The following is a 23,192-nucleotide window of genomic DNA, read 5'->3' as shown; positions in this document are numbered from 1 at the left end:
TCACAGCCAGGAGAAGGATATCTCAGGTCTCTGGATGTGCCCCTGCCACCGAGTACACCGTGAAAGGGAATGAGAACAGGGAGCCATCAGCTTGGGCTCTCTGGGAGGTAACTGCCGCCTGGTCCTAGCCCAGCCCCTGCCCGGGTGGGGGTGGGGGGAGGTAGTCTGGAACCGGAGCCGGGAGAGTTCCTTTGCATCGCTCATCCGCCCCCTCACCTTCACAGTGGTGTCCACGTTCTCCAGGTTCACAGAGAAGTTTTCAAAGTTTTCATACTTGGCTACAGAGAGAGCGAGAACACAGAGGAGAGGAGAGGTGGGGAGGACAGGAGAAGCGAGGGGGAGGGAGCGAGAAGGGGGCAGGGGCGCGGAGAAGCGCTGACACAAGCTCCCCGGCACGACGTGTGTGTCCTTGCAACGATGCCAGGGAAATCTCTACCCCCTGTCCCAGGAGGCAGGACTCACCTGTTCCGTAGTCCTCGAAGCCCATGTTTGAAAAAGTCCCCACGATGCTCTCATCGCAGACCTCAACCCATTTCCCGTCCTCGTCCCAGGACCTAAGTGGGGGCGCCGCGAGGTCAGGCAGGGCCGCCCCGTCTGGGTCCCCTTTGCAGTCCCCCGCCCCCCCTCCCTACCCCCAGCGCGCTCACCGGCCTCCGAGCTGGCCGCTCCTCCTCCGGGAGCGCGCCACCAAGGCGAGCACCAGCAGCAGGAGCAGCGCCGCGGCCGCCGCCAGGCCGCCGACCAGCGCCCTCCAGTGGATGGCCACCTCGCAGCGCGCGCCCAAGAACCAGTGCGTGTCGGTGAAGAAGCAGCTGAGGGGACGGGAGCCAGTCACACCCCATCGCCACCCCGCCCGCGTCCTCACGCGCACCGCCCGAGCGGGTGGGTGGGAGGGGCCGGGGGCGGTGTTATGGGTGGGCGGGGATTCCCGCGCGTGGGCGGGGCCTCACCGACAAGTGGGACCACTCCTCTCCAGTAGGCACTGGCCCTGGTGACAGTCAAGGGCGTTTTCTACGCCCACCGTGCACTTGGTGACGCAGAGGAGGCTCTCGTCCGTCACCAAGGGGAAGTAGAACTCCTCGTAGCCCTCGGGAGCGGCACGGCGGCAGATGGCTGGGGGTTTGGGGAGGGGGTTGCAAAGAGACAGAGACCTCATTCACTCTGCTCAGGGGCCTGGTTATAGTGACTGGAAATGCATGGGGAGGACTGCATTTCCAAGGATGAGTGTGGTGGGGTAGACCCTAGGATTAGATGAGGGGAAGGCAGGCTACCAGCACCCTCACCCTGCTGGTCCTTGAGTGGAAGCTACAAACAAGCGCCAGAAGGGCAGCCCTGGGCCACATCATTTGCCTCCCCTAAAGGTCTCCCCCTCCTCCCCAGGGAACCTCAATGGGCAGATGTCCCTGGAGGGAGGGGTCATGGCCACCTGAGGCCTCTCAGCCCTTTGCCCCACCCTCACCTTCCACAGTCAGATCTGTCGTGGTGTTGTTGTTCACCTTGATGGAGTCGTACATAAAGCACAGCGCTGGAGGGACACAGGCACAGATGGAATGGGGCGCACAGGCAAAGGGGTTAGGGCCAGGGAGACAGGGCAGGGACAGAGGGCAGACAGGAATCTCTCAGAATGGGGGGTGTGGAGGGGCCACGAGGGAAGACTCCTGTTGCTTGCCTCCTCTCCCCTGAATAATCAGGGCTCTTCAGCCATCCTGGAAATACTGAGCACACCTGCCAGGACCCAGGTCCTGGCGAGACCCTCCCTATCCCCACCCTTGACCCAGTTGGGTGTAGACCTGTGCCCCTTCTCCCAACCGGCCAGAGGTACCACAGGCTGGCACCTGATCCCAGAAGGCCCCCTGACTGAGCCAGAGTGGGCTGGGGTGTGACCTTGACCCTGACCCTCCCTTCAGCCTCGGCTCACTCTGGTTACTCTGGTTATTCTGGCAGCTGTACTCAACCAGGCTGGCATTGTAGAGCTTCTCATACAGGTCTGTCTTCACATCCTCATACTCATCCACCAGGGAGAGGCTGAAGGGCAACTCCAGCAGGACCAGATAGTCCACCACGATGCTGCCATTCCTGAGAGGGTCAGGGGTCTCAGAGGATGCCCAGGCCTCGGGTACATAGGTCCTTGGAGGGGCACCTCCAGGACCAACCACAAATTGTGCAGGAAGGGGGGAAGGGGACAAAGGTCATGAGTTCAGATGCCAGACACATCCTTTTCAGAAGGGGCTGCCAGCATCCCTAACCTGGCCAGCCCGGAAAGACGGACAAGGAATGATTGACATTCTCTTCGTGTTGCATGAAGCCATCACCAAACCAGGCCCTCCTGGGCTCTCTGCCTCTCTCTCTCTCTCTCTGTCTCTCTGTCTCTCTCTCTCTCTCTCTGTCTCTCTCTCTCTCTCTGACCCACCCAACAGAGCAGGTGCCAGCTAGAGAGAGGCCAAGTCAACAACCCACACACCACCTCCCTGCAGGTCCCTGCAAACTCTCCCCTTCCAGCGTGCTGAAGAGGAGGGTGCCACCTCTTCTACAGAGACATGACCCCAGAAAGTGATCACAAAAATGCCCCTTGGAGTGTTCCCTTTGCATACTCCTCCTGCCCCCCTCTCTATGAAATCTGATGACTCTGAAAGCAGGGGTGCACTTTCCAGCCTTTCTCTGCACCCCTTTTCTCCACCTAACTTGGCCTCCACATCCCCAGAAGGGTCTCCTACCTCAGGGACAGGATCTCCACATCCTTGAACCCCTGCACGTTTTGGTAAATCTTCCTCATCTGAAAAGCCAAGGATCCCTGGGCTCATATCTGAACATGCAGTCCTGAGGGCATCTGGAGGCCCAAGCCCTTAAGTTCCCCTCTTCTTCCCCCTCACCTGATCCAGGAAGATGCTGCTGAATTTCTTGTAGACCTCTGAAGTGGTGTCATTGAGTTCTGAGGAAAACGTCTCATCAATGGACACCTCCATGCTCACTTCGGCCTCCACTGTGTCTGCACATGGCATGCCCACTCTGGTCATGTCACCATCTGCCCCTGTCACCACCACCCAACCCACAGGCTCCTGCCTCTGCCCCTTTCTGTGGTCCCTGAGGACTGACTGAACAGCAGCAGGGAGAGAGGTAGGAATTCTGGAAATGAGGGGAAGAAGTCAGGATGCACAGCGGTCAGCCCATGGCCCCTCCCTTGTCTGTCCCTGTGGTAGGCAGAGTAATGGCCCCCAAAGAAGTCTATGTCCTACTGCTCAGAACCTGTGAGTCTCTCATACTGCATGGCAAGGGAGAAGCAGGGATGCAGACAAAAGTAGATCGCTAATCAACTGACCTTAATATGGAAAAATTAATGCTAGCTCTCTGAGTAGGCCCAATGTAGTCACAAGGGTCCTCAGCACTGAGACAAGGAGGACAAAGAGGTCAGAGTCAATCGAAAGAAGGCGTGACTATGGAAGAAAGGCACAGAGAGATGCCATCTTGCTGCCCTTGAGGAAGGAGAGGGGCCTTGTCACAAGGCATGTGGGAGGCTCCAAATGCTGGAAAGGGCAAGGAAATGGACTCCTCCCTAGAGTCTCTGGGAAAGAACACAGCCCTGGTGACACCTCGATTTTTTAGCCCATTGAGATCGATGTCGGGCTTCTAATCTACAGAACTGTAACTTGATAATTTTGTGTCACTTCAGCCATTAGGTTTGTGGTAATTCATTATAGCAGCAATTGGAAGCTAATACAGTTCTAAGCAGCTCAGAACAAGAGGAGGCCCCAAGAGGGAGTGTGGTCCCAGCCACTGCCTGGAGGTGAGGATGGAGAGGAGGCATGATAGGGGGCAGCGGAGGACATGGGAGAGAAAGCAGGGATGGAAGGATTGGGCACAATGGCATGGGGTCTTCCAGGCCACCCACAGGGCTGGGACCAGGGGAGTCCGTGGCACCTCTGGAAGGAAGTGCAGAGGGCATGGCTCTGCCGACTCACCTACTTGTATTTCTTCCATGGCATATTCACAGTGGGAGCCGTAGAAGGTGCTGAGGCACTGGCACTTGAGGCCATCCCACGTTCCCCCATTCTGGCATTGGGTCTCCTGGTCCTGACAGAGGTTCCCAGAGAACCCTGGGGGGCAAACGCACTGGCCCTGTTCCCAGGTGCCTCCATTGTCGCAGGTGCCTGGAAAGCACAGGAAGAAAGGGAAATTCAGGGTAGAGCCTGACCTTGGTGGCAGAAAAATTAACAGGGGAGGGAGGAGAGGGAATAGAGAGGCAGCAGGTCCAACCTTGGGTGGTGGTTGACTGTGTAGTCATCTGAGTAGTGGTCGATGTTGTCCTGGGTGACGTACTGGTGGTGGGAGTCTGGGTAGTAGCCACCGGTGTCTTTGAAGTCTGGGTGGTGGGTGGGGTGGGATATGTCAACTTGCTTGAAGTCATCAAGGCAGTTGGAAGACTGCTGCTTGGTTTCATGGTGAGTGGGAGACTAGTGAAGCCAGGCAAATGTGGGGTAGTTACAGACTTGGTGCTCAGCCATTTCTCACTGGTGGGCACTGGGGTGCTTGTCCAACCTGTGTTCCAGGGTACGGTTCCAGCATCGGGAGAACTAGGGGCATCAGTTATGATGTTGGTGGGCTCACTGTCCAGACTCATGGAAGTAAAAGTGTCCACATATGTAGGAGGGACGGTTCTCATACTGGTGGAACTAGGAAAGGTGACCATTGCAGTAGTAGAGGGAAGGACTGATGATGGGGTAATGGGAGTAGAACTACGATCAAAGCTGGGATCCAATTCAATACATGGATCAACAGTAGAGGTTGAGACAACAGTAATTGTTGTAGTTTTTGGACACGGGGTAGTAGAAGAAGGGGAAATGGAAAAAATTGGCGTCGTTTGAGTAAGAGTTGTGGATGGGATGGAGGTGCTAGGAGAAGTTCTTGCAGTGGGAGACCAAGAGCGAGTAGGAAAAGAGGGAATAAAAGAGGAGACAATGTTTTCTGTACTGGAGGTATGTGGGGAGGACGGAAGAGTGGCAGTGGTACGAGTGAGTGAAGGAATTCGGCTGCTGGGAGACAGAGAAGATGACATGATTGTTGTCGGTGTTGAAGTCAACAGGACAGTACTGAAGGAGGTAGTGACTGCATTGGTAGATGTACCCACTGCAGTGACTGTATTCTGCATGGTGGAGGAAGGTGGAACGACATTTGTGGAGGTAGCTAAAATACTGGAAGCAGTGTGTGCTGTGGGGAGGTCTGTCTTCGTTGTCAAGAACTGAGAGGTGCCTACAGAGAGGGGGGTGACAGCTGTGAGTGTTGTGGTAGCCACGTGTGTACTAAGAGAGGGTGGAGTAACGGCAGTGCTCGTCATCAACGTACCTGGGCTGGAAGGAGGTGAGCTGAGCGCCGTCGTGGGGGTGCCGGATATGGAGTGGGTGTTTGGAGAACTGAAGCTGGGAGTGCTGTGTGATGTGGACAGGGTGACTGTTGTTACCTGGTCAGTGACAGAAGTGGTGGCTGTTTCTGTAGAGGGCTGATAGAGGGAGGTGGGCGTGGGAGTGGTGGGAGTGGCAGGTGTGTGTATTGTCATGGTGGCAGTGGTGATTTCAGTTGTGGACTGTGTCAGAGCAGTACTAGGAGGAGTGGGGTAGGTGGTGTCAGACGCAGGGATAGACCTGGCACTGGTCGTAGGCAGTGTGGTCATCAAGCTGGGTAAAGGGGAGGTGTTTGTGGTCCCGGTGGTGACGATTTCTGTACTCGGGACAGGTCTAGAAGATGAAATTCTACTCGTGAGGGATGTGAAAGCGTCGGTGGTGCTAGGAGGAGAGGTGGTGTTTGTCCCTGAAGTCACCGAATGCGTGGGAGTGACTGAGGAAGTGACTGTCGGAGTAGTGGACATTGTGTCTGAGAGAGATTCGGTAGAAACGTCAGAGGTAGCAGGCCATGTGGTTTCCCCAGTGGACGTGTCACTGGGGGTAGGAGAGGTCATCCGGTTGGTTGCAGTGGCAGTTGGAGTGGGTGTAGGCGGTTCTGTGGATGCGGATGTGGTTAGAAAGTCTCTGCTGGTGGGAGTCAGGGTGGATTTCCCTGTTGTGCGGAGTGTATCAGTGATGGCTGGAGCTGAGGGGAAACTCTCTGTGTCAGTGGTCCTGGTGCTGCTGGCAGATGCGGAAGAGGAGAATGCAGATGTCACTGGAAAGCTAGTCAAGAGGGTGCTGGTCTCAGTGCTGTCAGTACTTGTGAGAGTAGTGCTCACAGTGGCAGTGTTGGCAGGGCGTGTGCTAACATGGGATGAGGTCTCCATTATCTCTGTTGCGGGGGAAGGTGGAACGATACTTGTGGTCATTGAAAATGGACTGGAGGCTGTGTGTGGTGTGGGGAGGTCTGTCTTTGTTGTCAAGAAGTGAGAGGTGCCTACAGATAGGGGGGTGACAGCTGTGAGTGTTGTGGTAGCCACGTGTGTACTAAGAGAGGGGGGAGTAACAGCTGTGATCGTCAACAAGGTACCTGAGGTGGAAGGAGATGAGCTGACGGCCGTCGTGGGGGTTCCGGATATGGAGTGGGTGTTTGGAGAACTGAAGCTGGGAGTGCTGTGTGACGTGGACTGGGTGACTGTAGTTACCTGGTCAGTGACAGCAGTGGTGGCTGTTTCTGTAGAAGGCTGATAGAGGGAGGTGGGCGTGGGAGTGGTGGGAGTGGCAGGTGTGTGTATTGTCATGGTGGCAGTGGTGATTTCAGTTGTGGACTGTGTCAGAGCAGTACTAGGAGGAGTGGGGTAGGTGGTGTCAGACGCAGGGATTGACCTGGCACTGGTCGTAGGCAGTGTGGTCATCAAGCTGGGTAAAGGGGAGGTGTTTGTGGGCCGGGTGGTGACGATTTCTGTACTCGGGACAGGTCTAGAAGATGAAATTCTACTCGTGAGGGACGTGAAAGCGTCGGTTGTGCTAGGAGGAGAGGTGGTGTTTGTCCCTGAAGTCACCGAATGCGTGGGAGTGACTGAGGAAGTGACTGTCGGAGTAGTGGTCATTGTGTCTGAGAGAGATTCGGTAGAAACGTCAGGGGTAGGAGGCCATGTGGTTTCCCCAGTGGACGTGTCACTGGGGGTAGGAGAGGTCATCCGGTTGGTTGCAGTGGCAGTTGGAGTGGGTGTAGGCAGTTCTGTGGATGCGGATGTGGTTAGAAAGTCTCTGCTGGTGGGAGTCAGGGTGGATTTCCCTGTTGTGTGGAGTGTATCGGTGATGGCTGGAGCTGCGGGGAAGCTCTCTGTGTCAGTGGTCCTGGTGCTGCTGGCAGATGCGGAAGAGGAGAATGCAGATGTCACTGGAAAGCTAGTCAAGAGGGTGCTGGTCTCAGTGCTGTCAGTACTTGTGAGAGTAGTGCTCACAGTGGCAGTGCTGGCAGGGCGTGTGCTAACATGGGATGAGGTCTCCGTTATCTCTGTTGCGGGGGAAGGTGGAACGATACTTGTGGACATTGAAAATGGACTGGAGGCTGTGTGTGGTGTGGGGAAGTCTGTCTTTGTCGTCAAGAACTGAGAGGTGCCTACAGATAGGGGGGTGACAGCTGTGAGTGTTGTGGTAGCCACGTGTGTACTTAGAGTGGATGGAGTCATGGCTGTGCTCGTCATCAACGTACCTGAGGTGGAAGGAAGTGAGCTGACGGCCGTCGTGGGGGTGCCGGATATGGAGTGGGTGTTTGAAGAAGTGAAGCTTGGAGGACTGTATGATGTAGTCACATTAGGTGTTGTCACCGGATCAATGATGGCAGTGTTGGATGTTTCCATAGTTGGCTGATAGATGGAAGTGGGCATGGGAGTGGTGGCAGTGACAGGTGTGTGTATTGTCATGGTGGCAGTGGTGATTTCAGTTGTGGACCGTGTCAGAGCAGTACTAGGAGGAGTGGGGTAAGTGGTCTCAGAAGTAGAGGTTGGCCAGGTACTGGTAGTAGTGAGTGCGGTCACCGTGGTGGGTAAAGGGGTGGAGTATGTGGTACCAGTGGCAACGGTTTCTGTACTCGGGACAAGTGTGGAAGATGAAATTGTATCCTGAGGTGACGTGAAAACATGGGTGGTGCCAGAGGGAGACGTGGTGGTTGTGTCCAAAGTGACTGAAGGCGTGGGAGTGACGGAGGAAGTGACTGTCGGAGTAGTGGTCATTGTGTCTGAGAGAGATTCGGTAGAAACGTCAGGGGTAGGAGGCCATGTGGTTTCCCCAGTGGACGTGTCACTGGGGGTAGGAGAGGTCATCCGGTTGGTTGCAGTGGCAGTTGGAGTGGGTGTAGGCAGTTCTGTGGATGCGGATGGGGTTAGAAAGTCCCTGCTGGTGGGAGTCAGGGTGGATTTCCCTGTTGTGTGGAGTGTATCGGTGATGGCTGGAGCTGAGGGGAAGCTCTCTGTGTCAGTGGTCCTGGTGCTGCTGGCAGATGCGGAAGAGGAGAATGCAGATGTCACTGGAAAGCTAGTCAAGAGGGTGCTGGTCTCAGTGCTGTCAGTACTTGTGAGAGTAGTGCTCACAGTGGCAGTGTTGGCAGGGCGTGTGCTAACATGGGAGGAGGTCTCCATTATCTCTGTTGCGGGGGAAGGTGGAACGATACTTGTGGTCATTGAAAATGGACTGGAGGCTGTGTGTGGTGTGGGGAGGTCTGTCTTTGTCGTCAAGAAGTGAGAGGTGCCTACAGATAGGCGGGTGACAGCTGTGAGTGTTGTGGTAGCCACGTGTGTACTAAGAGAGGGGGGAGTAACAGCTGTGATCGTCAACAAGGTACCTGAGGTGGAAGGAGATGAGCTGACGGCCGTCGTGGGGGTTCCGGATATGGAGTGGGTGTTTGGAGAACTGAAGCTGGGAGTGCTGTGTGACGTGGACTGGGTGACTGTTGTTACCTGGTCAGTGACAGAGGTGGTGGCTGTTTCTGTAGATGGCTGATAGAGGGAGGTGGGCATGGGAGTGGTGGCAGTGACAGGTGTGTGCATTGTCATGGTGGCAGTGGTGATTTCAGTTGTGGACCGTGTCAGAGCAGTACTAGGAGGAGTGGGGTAAGTGGTCTCAGAAGTAGAGGCCGGCCTGGCACTGGTAGTAGTGAGTGCGGTCACCGTGGTGGGTAAAAGGGTGGAGTATGTGGTACCAGTGGCAACTGTTTCTGTACTAGGGACAAGTGTGGAAGATGAAATTGTATCCTGAGGTGACGTGAAAACATAGGTGGTGCCGGAGGGAGACATGGTGGTTGTGTCCAAAGTGACTGAAGGCGTGGGAGTGACGGAGGAAGTGACTGTCATAGTAGTGGTCATTGTGTCTGAGAGAGATTCGGTAGAAACGTCAGGGGTAGGAGGCCATGTGGTTTCCCCAGTGGACGTGTCACTGGGGATAGGAGAGGTCATCTGGTTGTTTGCAGTGGCAGTTGGAGTGGGTGTAGGCGGTTCTGCGGATGCAGATGGGGTTAGAAAGTCTCTGCTGGTGGGAGTCAGGGTGGATTTCCCTGTTGGGTGGAGAGTATCGGTGATGGCTGGAGCTGAGGGGAAGCTCTCTGTGTCAGTGGTCCTGGTGCTGCTGGCAGATGCGGAAGAGGAGAATGCAGATGTCACTCGAAAGCTAGTCAAGAGGGTGCTGGTCTCCGTGCTGTCAGTACTTGTGAGAGTAGTGCTCACAGTGGCATTGTTGGCAGGGCGTGTACTAACATGGGATGAGGTCTCCGTTATCTCTGTTGTGGGGGAAGGTGGAACGATACTTGTGGACATTGAAAATGGACTGGAGGCTGAGTGTGCTGTGGGGAAGTCTGTCTTTATCGTGAAGAACTGAGAGGTGCCTACAGATAAGGGGGTCACAGCTGTGAGTGTTGTGGTAGCCACGTGTGTACTAAGAGAGGGTGGAGTAACGGGAGTGCTCGTCATCAACGTACCTGGGCTGGAAGGAGGTGAGCTGAGCTCCGTCGTGGGGGTGCCGGATATGGAGTGGGTGTTTGGAGAACTGAAGCTGGGAGTGCTGTGTGATGTGGACTGGGTGACTGTAGTTACCTGGTCAGTGACAGCAGTGGTGGCTGTTTCTGTAGAAGGCTGATAGAGGGAGGTGGGCGTGGGAGTGGTGGGAGTGGCAGGTGTGTGTATTGTCATGGTGGCAGTGGTGATTTCAGTTGTGGACTGTGTCAGAGCAGTACTAGGAGGAGTGGGGTAGGTGGTGTCAGACGCAGGGATTGACCTGGCATTGGTCGTAGGCAGTGTGGTCATCAAGCTGGGTAAAGGGGAGGTGTTTGTGGGCCGGGTGGTGACGATTTCTGTACTCGGGACAGGTCTAGAAGATGAAATTCTACTCGTGAGGGACGTGAAAGCGTCCGTTGTGCTAGGAGGAGAGGTGGTGTTTGTCCCTGAAGTCACCGAATGCGTGGGAGTGACTGAGGAAGTGACTGTCGGAGTAGTGGTCATTGTGTCTGAGAGAGATTCGGTAGAAACGTCAGGGGTAGGAGGCCATGTGGTTTCCCCAGTGGACGTGTCACTGGGGGTAGGAGAAGTCATCCGGTTGGTTGCAGTGGCAGTTGGAGTGGGTGTAGGCGGTTCTGTGGATGCGGATGTGGTTAGAAAGTCTCTGCTGGTGGGAGTCAGGGTGGATTTCCCTGTTGTGCGGAGTGTATCGGTGATGGCTGGAGCTGAGGGGAAGCTCTCTGTGTCAGTGGTCCTGGTGCTGCTGGCAGATGCGGCAGAGGAGAATGCAGATGTCACTGGAAAGCTAGTCAAGAGGGTGCTGGTCTCAGTGCTGGCAGTAATTGTGAGAGTAGTGCTCACAGTGGCAGTGTTGGCAGGGCGTGGGCTAACATGGGATGAGGTCTCCGTTATCTCTGTTGCGGGGGAAGGTTCAACGATACTTGTGGACATTGAAAATGGACTGGAGGCTGTGTGTGCTGTGGGGAGTTCTGTCTTCATCGTCAAGAAGTGAGAGGTGCCTACAGATAGGGGGGTGACAGCTGTGAGTGTTGTGGTAGCCACGTGTGTACTAAGAGTGGATGGAGTAACAGCTGTGCTCGTCATCAACGGACCTGGGGTGGAAGGAGGTGAGCCTTGGGCTGTCGTGGGGGTGCCGGACATGGAGTGGGTGTTTGGAGAACTGAAGCTGGGAGTGCTGTGTGATGTGGACAGGGTGACTGTTGTTACCTGGTCAGGGACAGTAGTGGTGGCTGTTTCTGTAGAGGGCTGATAGAGGGAGGTGGGCGTGGGAGTGGTGGCAGTGGCAGGTGTGTGCATCGCCATGGTGGCAGTGGTGATTTCAGTTGTGGACTGTGTCAGAGCAGTACTAGGAGGAGTGGGGTAGGTGGTGTCAGATGCAGGGATTGACCTGGCACTGCTCATAGGCAGTGTGGTCGTCAAGCTGGGTAAAGGGGAGGTTACTGTGGTCCCGGTGGTGACGATTTCTGTACTCGGGACAGGTCTAGAAGATGAAATTCTACTCGTGAGGGATGTGAAAGCGTCGGTTGTGCTAGGAGGAGAGGTGGTGTTTGTCCCTGAAGTCACCGAACGCGTGGGAGTGACTGAGGAAGTGACTGTCGGAGTAGTGGACATTGTGTCTGAGAGAGATTTGGTAGAAACGTCAGGGGTAGCAGGCCATGTGGTTTCCCCAGTGGACGTGTCACCGGGGGTAGGAGAGGTCATCTGGTTGGTTGCAGTGGCAGTTGGAGTGGGTGTAGGCGGTTCTGTGGCTGCGGATGTGGTTAGAAAGTCTCTGCTGGTGGGAGTCAGGGTGGATTTCCCTGTTGTGCAGAGGGTATCGGTGATGGCTGGAGCTGAGGGGAAGCTCTCTGTGTCAGTGGTCCTGGTGCTACTGGCCGATGCGGAAGAGGAGAATGCAGATGTCACGGGAAAGCTAGTCAATAGGGTGCTGGTCTCAGGACTGTCAGTACTTGTGAGAGTAGAGCTCACAGTGGCAGTGTTGGCAGGGCGTGTGCTAACATGGGATGAGGGCTCCGTTATCTCTGTTGCGGGGGAAGGTGGAACAATACTTGTGGACATTGAAAATGGACTGGAGGCTGTGTGTGCTGAGGGGAGGTCTGTCTTCGTCGTCAAGAACTGAGAGGTGCCTACAGGTAAGTGGGTGACAGCTGTGAGTGTTGTGGTAGCCACGTGTGTACTAAGAGATGAGGGAGTAACGGCTGTGCTTGTCAACAAGGTACCTGAGGTGGAAGGAACTGAGCTGACGGCTGTCGTGGGGGTGCCGGATATGGAGTGGGTGTTTGAAGAAGTGAAGCTTGGAGGACTGTATGATGTAGTCACATTAGGTGTTGTCACTGGATCAGTGACGGCAGTGTTGGCTGTTTCCACAGTTGCTTGATAGATGGAAGTGGGCATGGGAGTGGTGGCAGTGACAGGTGTGTGCATTGTCATGGTGGCAGTGGTGATTTCAGTTGTGGACCGTGTCAGAGCAGTACTAGGAGGAGTGGGGTAAGAGGTCTCAGAAGTAGAGGTCGGCCTGGCACTGGTAGTAGTGAGTGCGGTCACCGTGGTGGGTAAAAGGGTGGAGTATGTGGTACCAGTGGCAACTGTTTCTGTACTAGGGACAAGTGTGTCAGATGAAATTGGATCCTGAGGTGACGTGAAAACATAGGTGGTGCCGGAGGGAGACGTGGTGGTTGTGTCCAAAGTGACTGAAGGCGTGGGAGTGACGGAGGAAGTGACTGTCGGAGTAGTGGTCATTGTGTCTGAGAGAGATTCGGTAGAAACGTCAGGGGTAGGAGGCCATGTGGTTTCCCCAGTGGACGTGTCACTGGGGGTAGGAGAAGTCATCCGGTTGGTTGCAGTGGCAGTTGGAGTGGGTGTAGGCAGTTCTGTGGATGCGGATGGGGTTAGAAAGTCTCTGCTGGTGGGAGTCAGGGTGGATTTCCCTGTTGTGCGGAGTGTATCGGTGATGGCTGGAGCTGAGGGGAAGCTCTCTGTGTCAGTGGTCCTGGTGCTGCTGGCAGATGCGGAAGAGGAGAATGCAGATGTCACTGGAAAGCTAGTCAAGAGGGTGCTGGTCTCAGTGCTGTCAGTACTTGTGAGAGTAGTGCTCACAGTGGCAGTGTTGGCAGGGCGTGTGCTAACATGGGATGAGGTCTCCGTTATCTCTGTTGCGGGGGAAGGTGGAACGATACTTGTGGACATTGAAAATGGACTGGAGGCTGTGTGTGGTGTGGGGAAGTCTGTCTTTGTCGTCAAGAAGTGAGAGGTGCCTACAGATAGGGGGGTGACAGCTGTGAGTGTTGTGGTAGCCACGTGTGTACTAAGAGAGGGTGGAGTAACGGCTGTGCTCGTCATCAACGTACCTGGGGTGGAAGGAGGTGAGCTGAGCGCCGTCGTGGTGGTGCTGGATATGGAGTGGGTGTTTGGAGAACTGAAGCTGGGAGTGCTGTGTGACGTGGACTGGGTGACTGTTGTTACCTGGTCAGTGACAGAAGTGGTGGCTGTTTCTGTAGAAGGCTGATAGAGGGAGGTGGGCGTGGGAGTGGTGGGAGTGGCAGGTGTGTGTATTGTCATGGTGGCAGTGGTGATTTCAGTTGTGGACTGTGTCAGAGCAGTACTAGGAGGAGTGGGGTAGGTGGTGTCAGACGCAGGGATTGACCTGGCATTGGTCGTAGGCAGTGTGGTCATCAAGCTGGGTAAAGGGGAGGTGTTTGTGGGCCGGGTGGTGACGATTTCTGTACTCGGGACAGGTCTAGAAGATGAAATTCTACTCGTGAGGGACGTGAAAGCGTCCGTTGTGCTAGGAGGAGAGGTGGTGTTTGTCCCTGAAGTCACCGAATGCGTGGGAGTGACTGAGGAAGTGACTGTCGGAGTAGTGGTCATTGTGTCTGAGAGAGATTCGGTAGAAACGTCAGGGGTAGGAGGCCATGTGGTTTCCCCAGTGGACGTGTCACTGGGGGTAGGAGAAGTCATCTGGTTGTTTGCAGTGGCAGTTGGAGTGGTTGTAGGCGGTTCTGTGGATGTGGATGTGGTTAGAAAGTCTCTGCTGGTGGGAGTCAGGGTGGATTTCCCTGTTGTGCGGAGTGTATCGGTGATGGCTGGAGCTGAGGGGAAGCTCTCTGTGTCAGTGGTCCTGGTGCTGCTGGCAGATGCGGAAGAGGAGAATGCAGATGTCACTGGAAAGCTAGTCAAGAGGGTGCTGGTCTCAGTGCTGTCAGTACTTGTGAGAGTAGTGCTCACAGTGGCAGTGCTGGCAGGGCGTGTGCTAACATGGGATGAGGTCTCCGTTATCTCTGTTGCGGGGGAAGGTGGAACGATACTTGTGGACATTGAAAATGGACTGGAGGCTGCGTGTGCTGTGGGGAGGTCTGTCTTCATCGTCAAGAACTGAGAGGTGCCTACAGATAAGGGCGTGACAGCTGTGAGTGTTGTGGTAGCCACGTGTGTACTTAGAGAGGATGGAGTCATGGCTGTGCTCGTCATCAACGTACCTGAGGTGGAAGGAAGTGAGCTGACGGCCGTCGTGGGGGTGCTGGATATGGAGTGGGTGTTTGAAGAAGTGAAGCTTGGAGGACTGTATGATGTAGTCACATTAGGTGTTGTCACCGGATCAATGATGGCAGTGTTGGCTGTTTCCATAGTTGGCTGATAGATGGAAGTGGGCATGGGAGTGGTGGCAGTGACAGGTGTGTGCATTGTCATGGTGGCAATAGTGATTTCAGTTGTGGACCGTGTCAGAGCAGTACTAGGAGGAGTGGGGTAAGAGGTCTCAGAAGTAGAGGTCGGCCAGGTACTGGTAGTAGTGAGTGCAGTCACCGTGGTGGGTAAAGAGGTGGAGTATGTGGTACCAGTGGCAACGGTTTCTGTACTCGGGACAAGTGTGGAAGATGAAATTGTATCCTGAGGTGACGTGAAAACATGGGTGGTGCCAGAGGGAGACGTGGTGGTTGTGTCCAAAGTGACTGAAGGCGTGGGAGTGACGGAGGAAGTGACTGTCGGAGTAGTGGTCATTGTGTCTGAGAGAGATTCGGTAGAAACGTCAGGGGTAGGAGGCCATGTGGTTTCCCCAGTGGACGTGTCACTGGGGGTAGGAGAAGTCATCCGGTTGGTTGCAGTGGCAGTTGGAGTGGGTGTAGGCGGTTCTGTGGATGCGGATGTGGTTAGAAAGTCTCTGCTGGTGGGAGTCAGGGTGGATTTCCCTGTTGTGCGGAGTGTATCGGTGATGGCTGGAGCTGAGGGGAAGCTCTCTGTGTCAGTGGTCCTGGTGCTGCTGGCCGATGCGGAAGAGGAGAATGCAGATGTCACTGGAAAGCTAATCAAGAGGGTGCTGGTCTCAGTGCTGTCAGTAATTGTGAGAGTAGTGCTCACAGTGGCAGTGTTGGCAGGGCGTGTGCTAACATGGGATGAGGTCTCCGTTATCTCTGTTGCGGGGGAAGGTTCAACGATACTTGTGGACATTGAAAATGGACTGGAGGCTGTGTGTGCTGTGGGGAGGTCTGTCTTCATCGTCAAGAAGTGAGAGGTGCCTACAGATAGGGGGGTGACAGCTGTGAGTGTTGTGGTAGCCACGTGTGTACTAAGAGTGGATGGAGTAACAGCTGTGCTCGTCATCAACGGACCTGGGGTGGAAGGAGGTGAGCCTAGGGCCGTCGTGGGGGTGCCGGACATGGAGTGGGTGTTTGGAGAACTGAAGCTGGGAGTGCTGTGTGATGTGGACAGGGTGACTGTTGTTACCTGGTCAGTGACAGTAGTGGTGGCTGTTTCTGTAGAGGGCTGATAGAGGGAGGTGGGCGTGGGAGTGGTGGCAGTGGCAGGTGTGTGCATCGCCATGGTGGCAGTGGTGATTTCAGTTGTGGACTGTGTCAGAGCAGTACTAGGAGGAGTGGGGTAGGTGGTGTCAGATGCAGGGATTGACCTGGCACTGCTCATAGGCAGTGTGGTCGTCAAGCTGGGTAAAGGGGAGGTTACTGTGGTCCCGGTGGTGACGATTTCTGTACTCAGGACAGGTCTAGAAGATGAAATTCTACTCGTGAGGGATGTGAAAGCGTCGGTTGTGCTAGGAGGAGAGGTGGTGTTTGTCCCTGAAGTCACCGAACGCGTGGGAGTGACTGAGGAAGTGACTGTCGGAGTAGTGGACATTGTGTCTGAGAGAGATTTGGTAGAAACGTCAGGGGTAGCAGGCCATGTGGTTTCCCCAGTGGACGTGTCACCGGGGGTAGGAGAGGTCATCTGGTTGGTTGCAGTGGCAGTTGGAGTGGGTGTAGGCGGTTCTGTGGATGCGGATGTGGTTAGAAAGTCTCTGCTGGTGGGAGTCAGGGTGGATTTCCCTGTTGTGCAGAGGGTATCGGTGATGGCTGGAGCTGAGGGGAAGCTCTCTGTGTCAGTGGTCCTGGTGCTGCTGGCAGATGCGGAAGAGGAGAATGCAGATGTCACTGGAAAGCTAGTCAAGAGGGTGCTGGTCTCAGGACTGTCAGTACTTGTGAGAGTAGAGCTCACAGTGGCAGTGTTGGCAGGGCGTGTGCTAACATGGGATGAGGGCTCCGTTATCTCTGTTGCGGGGGAAGGTGGAACAATACTTGTGGACATTGAAAATGGACTGGAGGCTGTGTGTGCTGAGGGGAGGTCTGTCTTCGTCGTCAAGAACTGAGAGGTGCCTACAGGTAAGTGGGTGACAGCTGTGAGTGTTGTGGTAGCCACGTGTGTACTAAGAGATGAGGGAGTAACGGCTGTGCTTGTCAACAAGGTACCTGAGGTGGAAGGAACTGAGCTGACGGCTGTCGTGGGGGTGCCGGATATGGAGTGGGTGTTTGAAGAAGTGAAGCTTGGAGGACTGTATGATGTAGTCACATTAGGTGTTGTCACTGGATCAGTGACGGCAGTGTTGGCTGTTTCCACAGTTGCTTGATAGATGGAAGTGGGCATGGGAGTGGTGGCAGTGACAGGTGTGTGCATTGTCATGGTGGCAGTGGTGATTTCAGTTGTGGACCGTGTCAGAGCAGTACTAGGAGGAGTGGGGTAAGAGGTCTCAGAAGTAGAGGTCGGCCTGGCACTGGTAGTAGTGAGTGCGGTCACCGTGGTGGGTAAAAGGGTGGAGTATGTGGTACCAGTGGCAACTGTTTCTGTACTAGGGACAAGTGTGTCAGATGAAATTGGATCCTGAGGTGACGTGAAAACATAGGTGGTGCCGGAGGGAGACGTGGTGGTTGTGTCCAAAGTGACTGAAGGCGTGGGAGTGACGGAGGAAGTGACTGTCGGAGTAGTGGTCATTGTGTCTGAGAGAGATTCGGTAGAAACGTCAGGGGTAGGAGGCCATGTGGTTTCCCCAGTGGACGTGTCACTGGGGGTAGGAGAAGTCATCCGGTTGGTTGCAGTGGCAGTTGGAGTGGGTGTAGGCAGTTCTGTGGATGCGGATGGGGTTAGAAAGTCTCTGCTGGTGGGAGTCAGGGTGGATTTCCCTGTTGTGCGGAGTGTATCGGTGATGGCTGGAGCTGAGGGGAAGCTCTCTGTGTCAGTGGTCCTGGTGCTGCTGGCAGATGCGGAAGAGGAGAATGCAGATGTCACTGGAAAGCTAGTCAAGAGGGTGCTGGTCTCAGTGCTGTCAGTACTTGTGAGAGTAGTGCTCACAGTGGCAGTGTTGGCAGGGCGTGTGCTAACATGGGATGAGGTCTCCGTTATCTCTGTTGCGGGGGAAGGTGGAACGATACTTGTGGACATTGAAAATGGACTGGAGGCTGTGTGTGGTGTGGGGAAGTCTGTCTTTGTCGTCAAGAAGTGAGAGGTGCCTACAGATAGGGGGGTGACAGCTGTGAGTGTTGTGGTAGCCACGTGTGTACTAAGAGAGGGTGGAGTAACGGCTGTGCTCGTCATCAACGTACCTGGGGTGGAAGGAGGTGAGCTGAGCTCCGTCGTGGGGGTGCTGGATATGGAGTGGGTGTTTGGAGAACTGAAGCTGGGAGTGCTGTGTGACGTGGACTGGGTGACTGTTGTTACCTGGTCAGTGACAGAAGTGGTGGCTGTTTCTGTAGATGGCTGATAGAGGGAGGTGGGCGTGGGAGTGGTGGCAGTGACAGGTGTGTGCATTGTCATGGTGGCAGTGGTGATTTCAGTTGTGGACCGTGTCAGAGCAGTACTAGGAGGAGTGGGGTAAGTGGTCTCAGAAGTAGAGGTCGGCCAGGTACTGGTAGTAGTGAGTGCGGTCACCGTGGTGGGTAAAGGGGTGGAGTATGTGGTACCAGTGGCAACGGTTTCTGTACTCGGGACAAGTGTGGAAGATGAAATTGTATCCTGAGGTGACGTGAAAACATGGGTGGTGCCAGAGGGAGACGTGGTGGTTGTGTCCAAAGTGACTGAAGGCGTGGGAGTGACGGAGGAAGTGACTGTCAGAGTAGTGGTCATTGTGTCTGAGAGAGATTCGGTAGAAACGTCAGGGGTAGGAGGCCATGTGGTTTCACCAGTGGTCGTGTCACTGGGAGTAGGAGAGGTCATCCAGTTGGTTGCAGTGGCAGTTGGAGTGGGTGTAGGCAGTTCTGTGGATGCGGATGTGGTTAGAAAGTCTCTGCTGGTGGGAGTCAGGGTGGATTTCCCTGTTGTGCAGAGGGTATCGGTGATGGCTGGAGCTGAGGGGAAGCTCTCTGTGTCAGTGGTCCTGGTGCTGCTGGCAGATGCGGAAGAGGAGAATGCAGATGTCACTCGAAAGCTAGTCAAGAGGGTACTGGTCTCACTACTGTCAGTACTTGTGAGAGTAGTGCTCACAGTGGCAGTGTTGGCAGGGCGTGTGCTAACATGGGATGAGGGCTCCGTTATCTTTGTTGTGGTGGAAGGTGGAACGATACTTGTGGACATTGAAAATGGACTGGAGGCTGTGTGTGCTGTGGGGAGGTCTGTCTTTGTCGTCAAGAACTGAGAGGTGCCTACAGATAAGGGGGTGACAGCTGTGAGTGTTGTGGTAGCCACGTGTGTACTTAGAGAGGATGGAGTCATGGCTGTGCTCGTCATCAACGTACCTGGGGTGGAAGGAGGTGAGCTGAGGGCCGTCATGGGGGTGCTGGAAATGGAGTGGGTGTTTGAAGAAGTGAAGCTTGGAGGGCTGTATGATGTAGTCACATTGGGTGTTGTCACCGGATCAGTGACAGCAGTGGTGGCTGTTTTTGTAGATGGCTGATAGAGGGAGGTGGGCGTGGGAGTGGTGGCAGTGGCAGGTTTGTGCTTCGTCATGGTGGCAGTGGTGATTTTAGTTGTGGACTGTGTCAGAGCAGTACTAGGAGGAGTGGGGTAGGTTGTGTCAGACGCAGGGATTGACCTGGCCCTGGTCGTAGGCAGTGTTGTCTTCAATCTTGTTAAAGCTCTGTTGTTTGTTGTCCCATTGCTGAACATCCTTGTAGTCGGGATAGGTGTCGGAGATGAAATTCTCCTGCTGAGTGGTTTGAAAGCGGTGGTGGTACTGGTAGGAGAGTCATTGTTTGTCCTCGAATTCACCAAATCTGTGGGAGTTAATAATGAAATGATTGTTGAAATAGCCATAATTGTAGTCAATAGAGATTCTGTAGGAACTTTAGCTGTAGGGTGCCGTGTTTTGTCACCAGTGCCCTTGTCTCTGGGCATGTGGAATCTCATCTGGCTTGTTTCAGTAGCAGCTGCAGTAGGTGGAGGTGTTTCTGTAGTTGTGGATGTTATTACTATATCCGTGTTTGTGGGAGGCGGGTTGGATTTATATGTTGTGCGTAGTGTATTGATGATGGTTGGAGCTGAGGGGAAGCTCTCTGTGTCAGTGTTCCTGTTGCTGCTGGCAGATGCAGAATAGGAGAATGCCGATGTCACTGGAAAGCTCTTCAAGGGGGTACTTGGCACAGTGTTCTCAATACTAGTGAAAGTTTTTATCACAGTGGAAGTGTTAGCTGAGGGTGCCGTTATGTCAGAAGTGGTCTCTGTTTTTCATGTTTTGGGGAAAGATGGAATGATCCCTGTCACTTTTGACAATCGACTGGAAGCAGGGTGTGTTGAGGTGAAGTCTGTCATCATCAACAAAGTAGTACTGCCTACAGATGAGGGGGTGACATTTGTTAGAGTTATGGTAGGTATAGGCGTACCCAGAGAAGTAAGAGTTATGCCTGTAGATGTCCCCACTGTACCCAAGGAAGTGAAATGTGAGGTGATGACATTTGTGCTTGTTCTGACTGTGGGGGAGTAGTCTGAAGATGTAGAAGACAGAACCATACTTGTTGGTCTTGGTAAGGTTCTGGCGGTCATTGGAGTGGAGGGGGTGAATGTGGAATTAATCACTGTATTTGTTGGTGTGCTTACCGGAATGATTGGAGAAGTAGACGTAATTTCCATGGTGAGAGTTTCTCTGGCAGTGTCACTCGCCAGAGCTTGTGTTTGTTTCTCAGAGCTCCTTTTGACGGTTGTCATTGTTGGTGTTCCTGGTTGCGCGGTTGCTTCAGTAGCAGCCGAAGCAACAGGTGCAGTCGGTGTGAGTATGTTGGTGGACGTGGAAGAATGGCTGGCGGTACTTTCTGTTGTAAATATATTGCTAGTCTTAGGAAATGAAGTTGTGATCGTTGTTGGCTTTGTGAAGGCACTAGTGGTGGTCGGTGAGAAGGTGTCAAGAAGGTTTTTGTTGTCACCAGAGAAGGAGTAGTAGCAGACAGAGAAGTAATGACTGGGGTAGGAGATGTGGTTGTGGTTTCAATAGTAGATGAGATTGAGTCTGTGGTTGAGACGGAGGAGGAAGATGGGGCTGTCATTGTGGGAGTTTTCTCCATAGTGGCTGTAGTGAGAGAAGAGGTCATGGCTGAGATCACTTTCTCAGTAGTGATAATAGGGTAAGTGGTGGTGTAGGAGCTGGTGAAGGACACATGGGTCACAGTCACACAGGTGGTGGTGGGATAGGTGGTCGTGATTATAAAGCTTGTTGGATTTATGCACTCATTGGTGCCGTACAGAAAAAGATGGGTGGTGGGTGGCATGGTTTCAACCTTGATGACAAACTTGGATGTTGGGATTGATGAGGTGTTGGAAGTGATTGGAGATTTGAGCAATGTTTCAAAAGTGGGTTTATAATGGAGGGACTTCGTGAGAGTCATAGGTATGTTTGCCCTGTTGCTGGGAGCAGGAGAAGAGATGGGGGGGGTTCCAAATGGCCACCCTGCTGTGCCTTTGGAGGGTGGGGCAGTGCTGAAAGTGGTGTGGGCTGCTTCTGCACTGGGAAGCAGCATGCCAGGTGTGGATGTGGCCATGGATAAAGTTCCTGTATTGGTGGTAAATGGAGGAATCCATTGGTACATCACCATTTACAATAGTGAGACCATGTAGGTTATTCACAACCCCATTATCCAGGTACATATCACAGAAGGTGGAATATGCCATCGCTGTCTCCCCAGAGAGGCAGTTTGGAGCTGGGAGCTTTGGGGCTCTGAAGTGCACCATTTGTCTGCTCTCTGGGGAGCATGGGTGGGATGCCCTCAGACCCATGCCCCAGCCTTGTCTGCATGACTGACCTTCCTGCCCTGGGATACCATGCTGCACACGCGAGTTCAGCTGAGGCTCCCTTCTCCACCCCCCTCACAGCCAGGCCCTCTTTCCTCTGCTTGCTCCACCTGCTGCCTGGAGTCCTCTGCCCCTCCTGGCTCTGTGCCCCCACCCTTTGACCTGCCTCTGCCATTCTCCAGTCCCCTATTGCTATCTGGGCTGACTCTCCTTTCCAAAGAGAAAGAACCCAGCCAAGGCTGGGCTGGGGACATGGCATGGAAACCAGGAGACGAAGGGTCAGAGAAGGGCAAACTGCATAGAGAACATCAAAGGGAAAAAAGAGATGGAAGCTCAGGTCCTACTGAGGTTGAGGGACATGCAGAGAGGAGCACACTGAGAGGCTGAGGGGCAGCCAGAAAAGGAAACCTCCAGAAAGGGATACCTCAGCAGGCAGGTGTGCGTTCCAGAGACTTTAAGTTTTAGCAGTGAGTGTTAAATCACAAAAAAAGACATATTTTATATAACTAGTCTGTTTCGGCCACTGAATTAATTAGTTTACCAATATGAACCCCCCTCATTCTCTAGACATCATCAACCCATTTTACAGATGGTGAGACTGAGGACCAGAGATTTCGCTGTGCTTGGGGTGAGAGGTGGGGAAGACAGGCCCCCAGCCTCCTGCCCACTCAGCTTTAGCCTCTCCTCACCTGGGACATGACATATTTTTTTTTTCTGAGGGCTGGGGTGTCATTTCTCAGCCCAGCTGGGAATGTCAAGGAAGTGGGGTCAGGGGATTATTAGGATTCCCAGGCTAGAGCCCTTAGAGCCAGGAGGTTGCCCCAGAGGTGAGCGAGAAGGCCAGCTGTGGGCTTCTAGGTTGGGATGGTCTAGGATTGGGCTCAGAAGCAGACACTGCGGGGCAGAGGAGGGACGTGCAGAGGAATTGTGGGGATCCTGACGCGTGGACTCGCACCCACCGTTTGGGAGCAAAGCAACCTTCAGGACCTCCCCACTGAGGCCCATGGCAACAGCCATACCCAGGCACGAGGGCCCAGATGGGGGCTGAGAGAGTGGGGATGGAGCTGGGGAGGTGCCCCTGGGGACCAAAGGCAGAGAGAGGAGAGAGACCCAGAGCAGAAGCAGGGTTCTCAGGAAGGCAGAAGGTGGCACCCGTGGAAGTTCAGGGAGGGATAGAGCCCACTGTGGGCTTGGGGTGGGTGACAGAAGTAGGGGGAGGCTCAAAAAACAGAGTCAAAGTAGGAAGACACTCCTTGAGGAGAGGTAACCCCCTCCCTCCAGATGCAGATGTGAGCATCGCCCCTGCCACCCGCTTGGCCCTGGTCGAGCGCAACAGCAGCAGGTTCAACTGCCCTTCTCTTGCCCCTGCTTGGGCTCTCCCTGCTCCCCTCATCAGGCCTCGCTTAGGCCTCAGAGCCACCCTCCCCGCTCCTGCTCTGAAACATCAGGGGGGTCTCTCCAGCCCCTCCCCCTCTCCCCCTCACCTGTGACCACTGGGGAGGCCCTGAGCATCCAGAGGAGGCCAAGGAGCCTGAGCAGCTGCATGGCTCTGGTGGGCATGGCCAGCTGCCAGGGCTGGGGACAGAGCAGGCTTCCAGACAGGAGGTCAATGGCAAGAGGCAGCCCCAGGTGTGCACAGCTCAGGCTGCAGGTTGCAGTGTCTGCCCTGCTGGGCGTGGGGCTGAGAGTGGCTTCACCTTTGTGCTGCCCCACCTCCCCCAGGTTCCCCAGATCCGGACTTCAACACCATGGGAAGCGAAAACACAGAGAAGACAGGACAAGCCCAGGATGTGTCAGGCAGGGAGAGCTGCTAGTGGCCCAAGTTCCCAGCCTGCCT

At 54.5% G+C, this 23,192-nt stretch overlaps 1 protein-coding gene across 1 annotated transcript; it reads right to left on the bottom strand.

The window, feature by feature from the left end:
* Positions 1-22,900, bottom strand: LOC134372506 (mucin-3A-like). Its single transcript, XM_063089985.1, has 22 exons — positions 22,840-22,900; positions 20,590-21,116; positions 19,170-19,283; positions 18,874-19,027; positions 17,795-18,270; positions 15,490-16,669; positions 14,719-14,770; positions 13,234-14,615; positions 9,850-12,756; positions 8,722-9,756; positions 5,338-7,395; positions 4,252-5,244; positions 3,957-4,145; positions 2,871-2,986; positions 2,715-2,773; positions 1,928-2,076; positions 1,460-1,525; positions 951-1,113; positions 648-812; positions 463-554; positions 217-278; positions 1-42 (listed from the first exon to the last, which is right to left on the bottom strand). The coding sequence occupies exons 1-22, from the start codon at positions 22,898-22,900 to the stop codon at positions 1-3; spliced, it is 12,042 nt and encodes a 4,013-aa protein (XP_062946055.1).
* Between the last annotated feature and the right edge of the window lie 292 nt (positions 22,901-23,192).

The sequence above is a fragment of the Cynocephalus volans genome, chromosome 3 (assembly GCF_027409185.1).
Source record: "Cynocephalus volans isolate mCynVol1 chromosome 3, mCynVol1.pri, whole genome shotgun sequence".
NCBI classification, from domain to species: domain Eukaryota; kingdom Metazoa; phylum Chordata; class Mammalia; order Dermoptera; family Cynocephalidae; genus Cynocephalus; species Cynocephalus volans.
The sequence above is the reverse complement of the archived record's forward strand: the minus strand, read 5'-3'. Positions and strand labels throughout refer to the sequence as shown.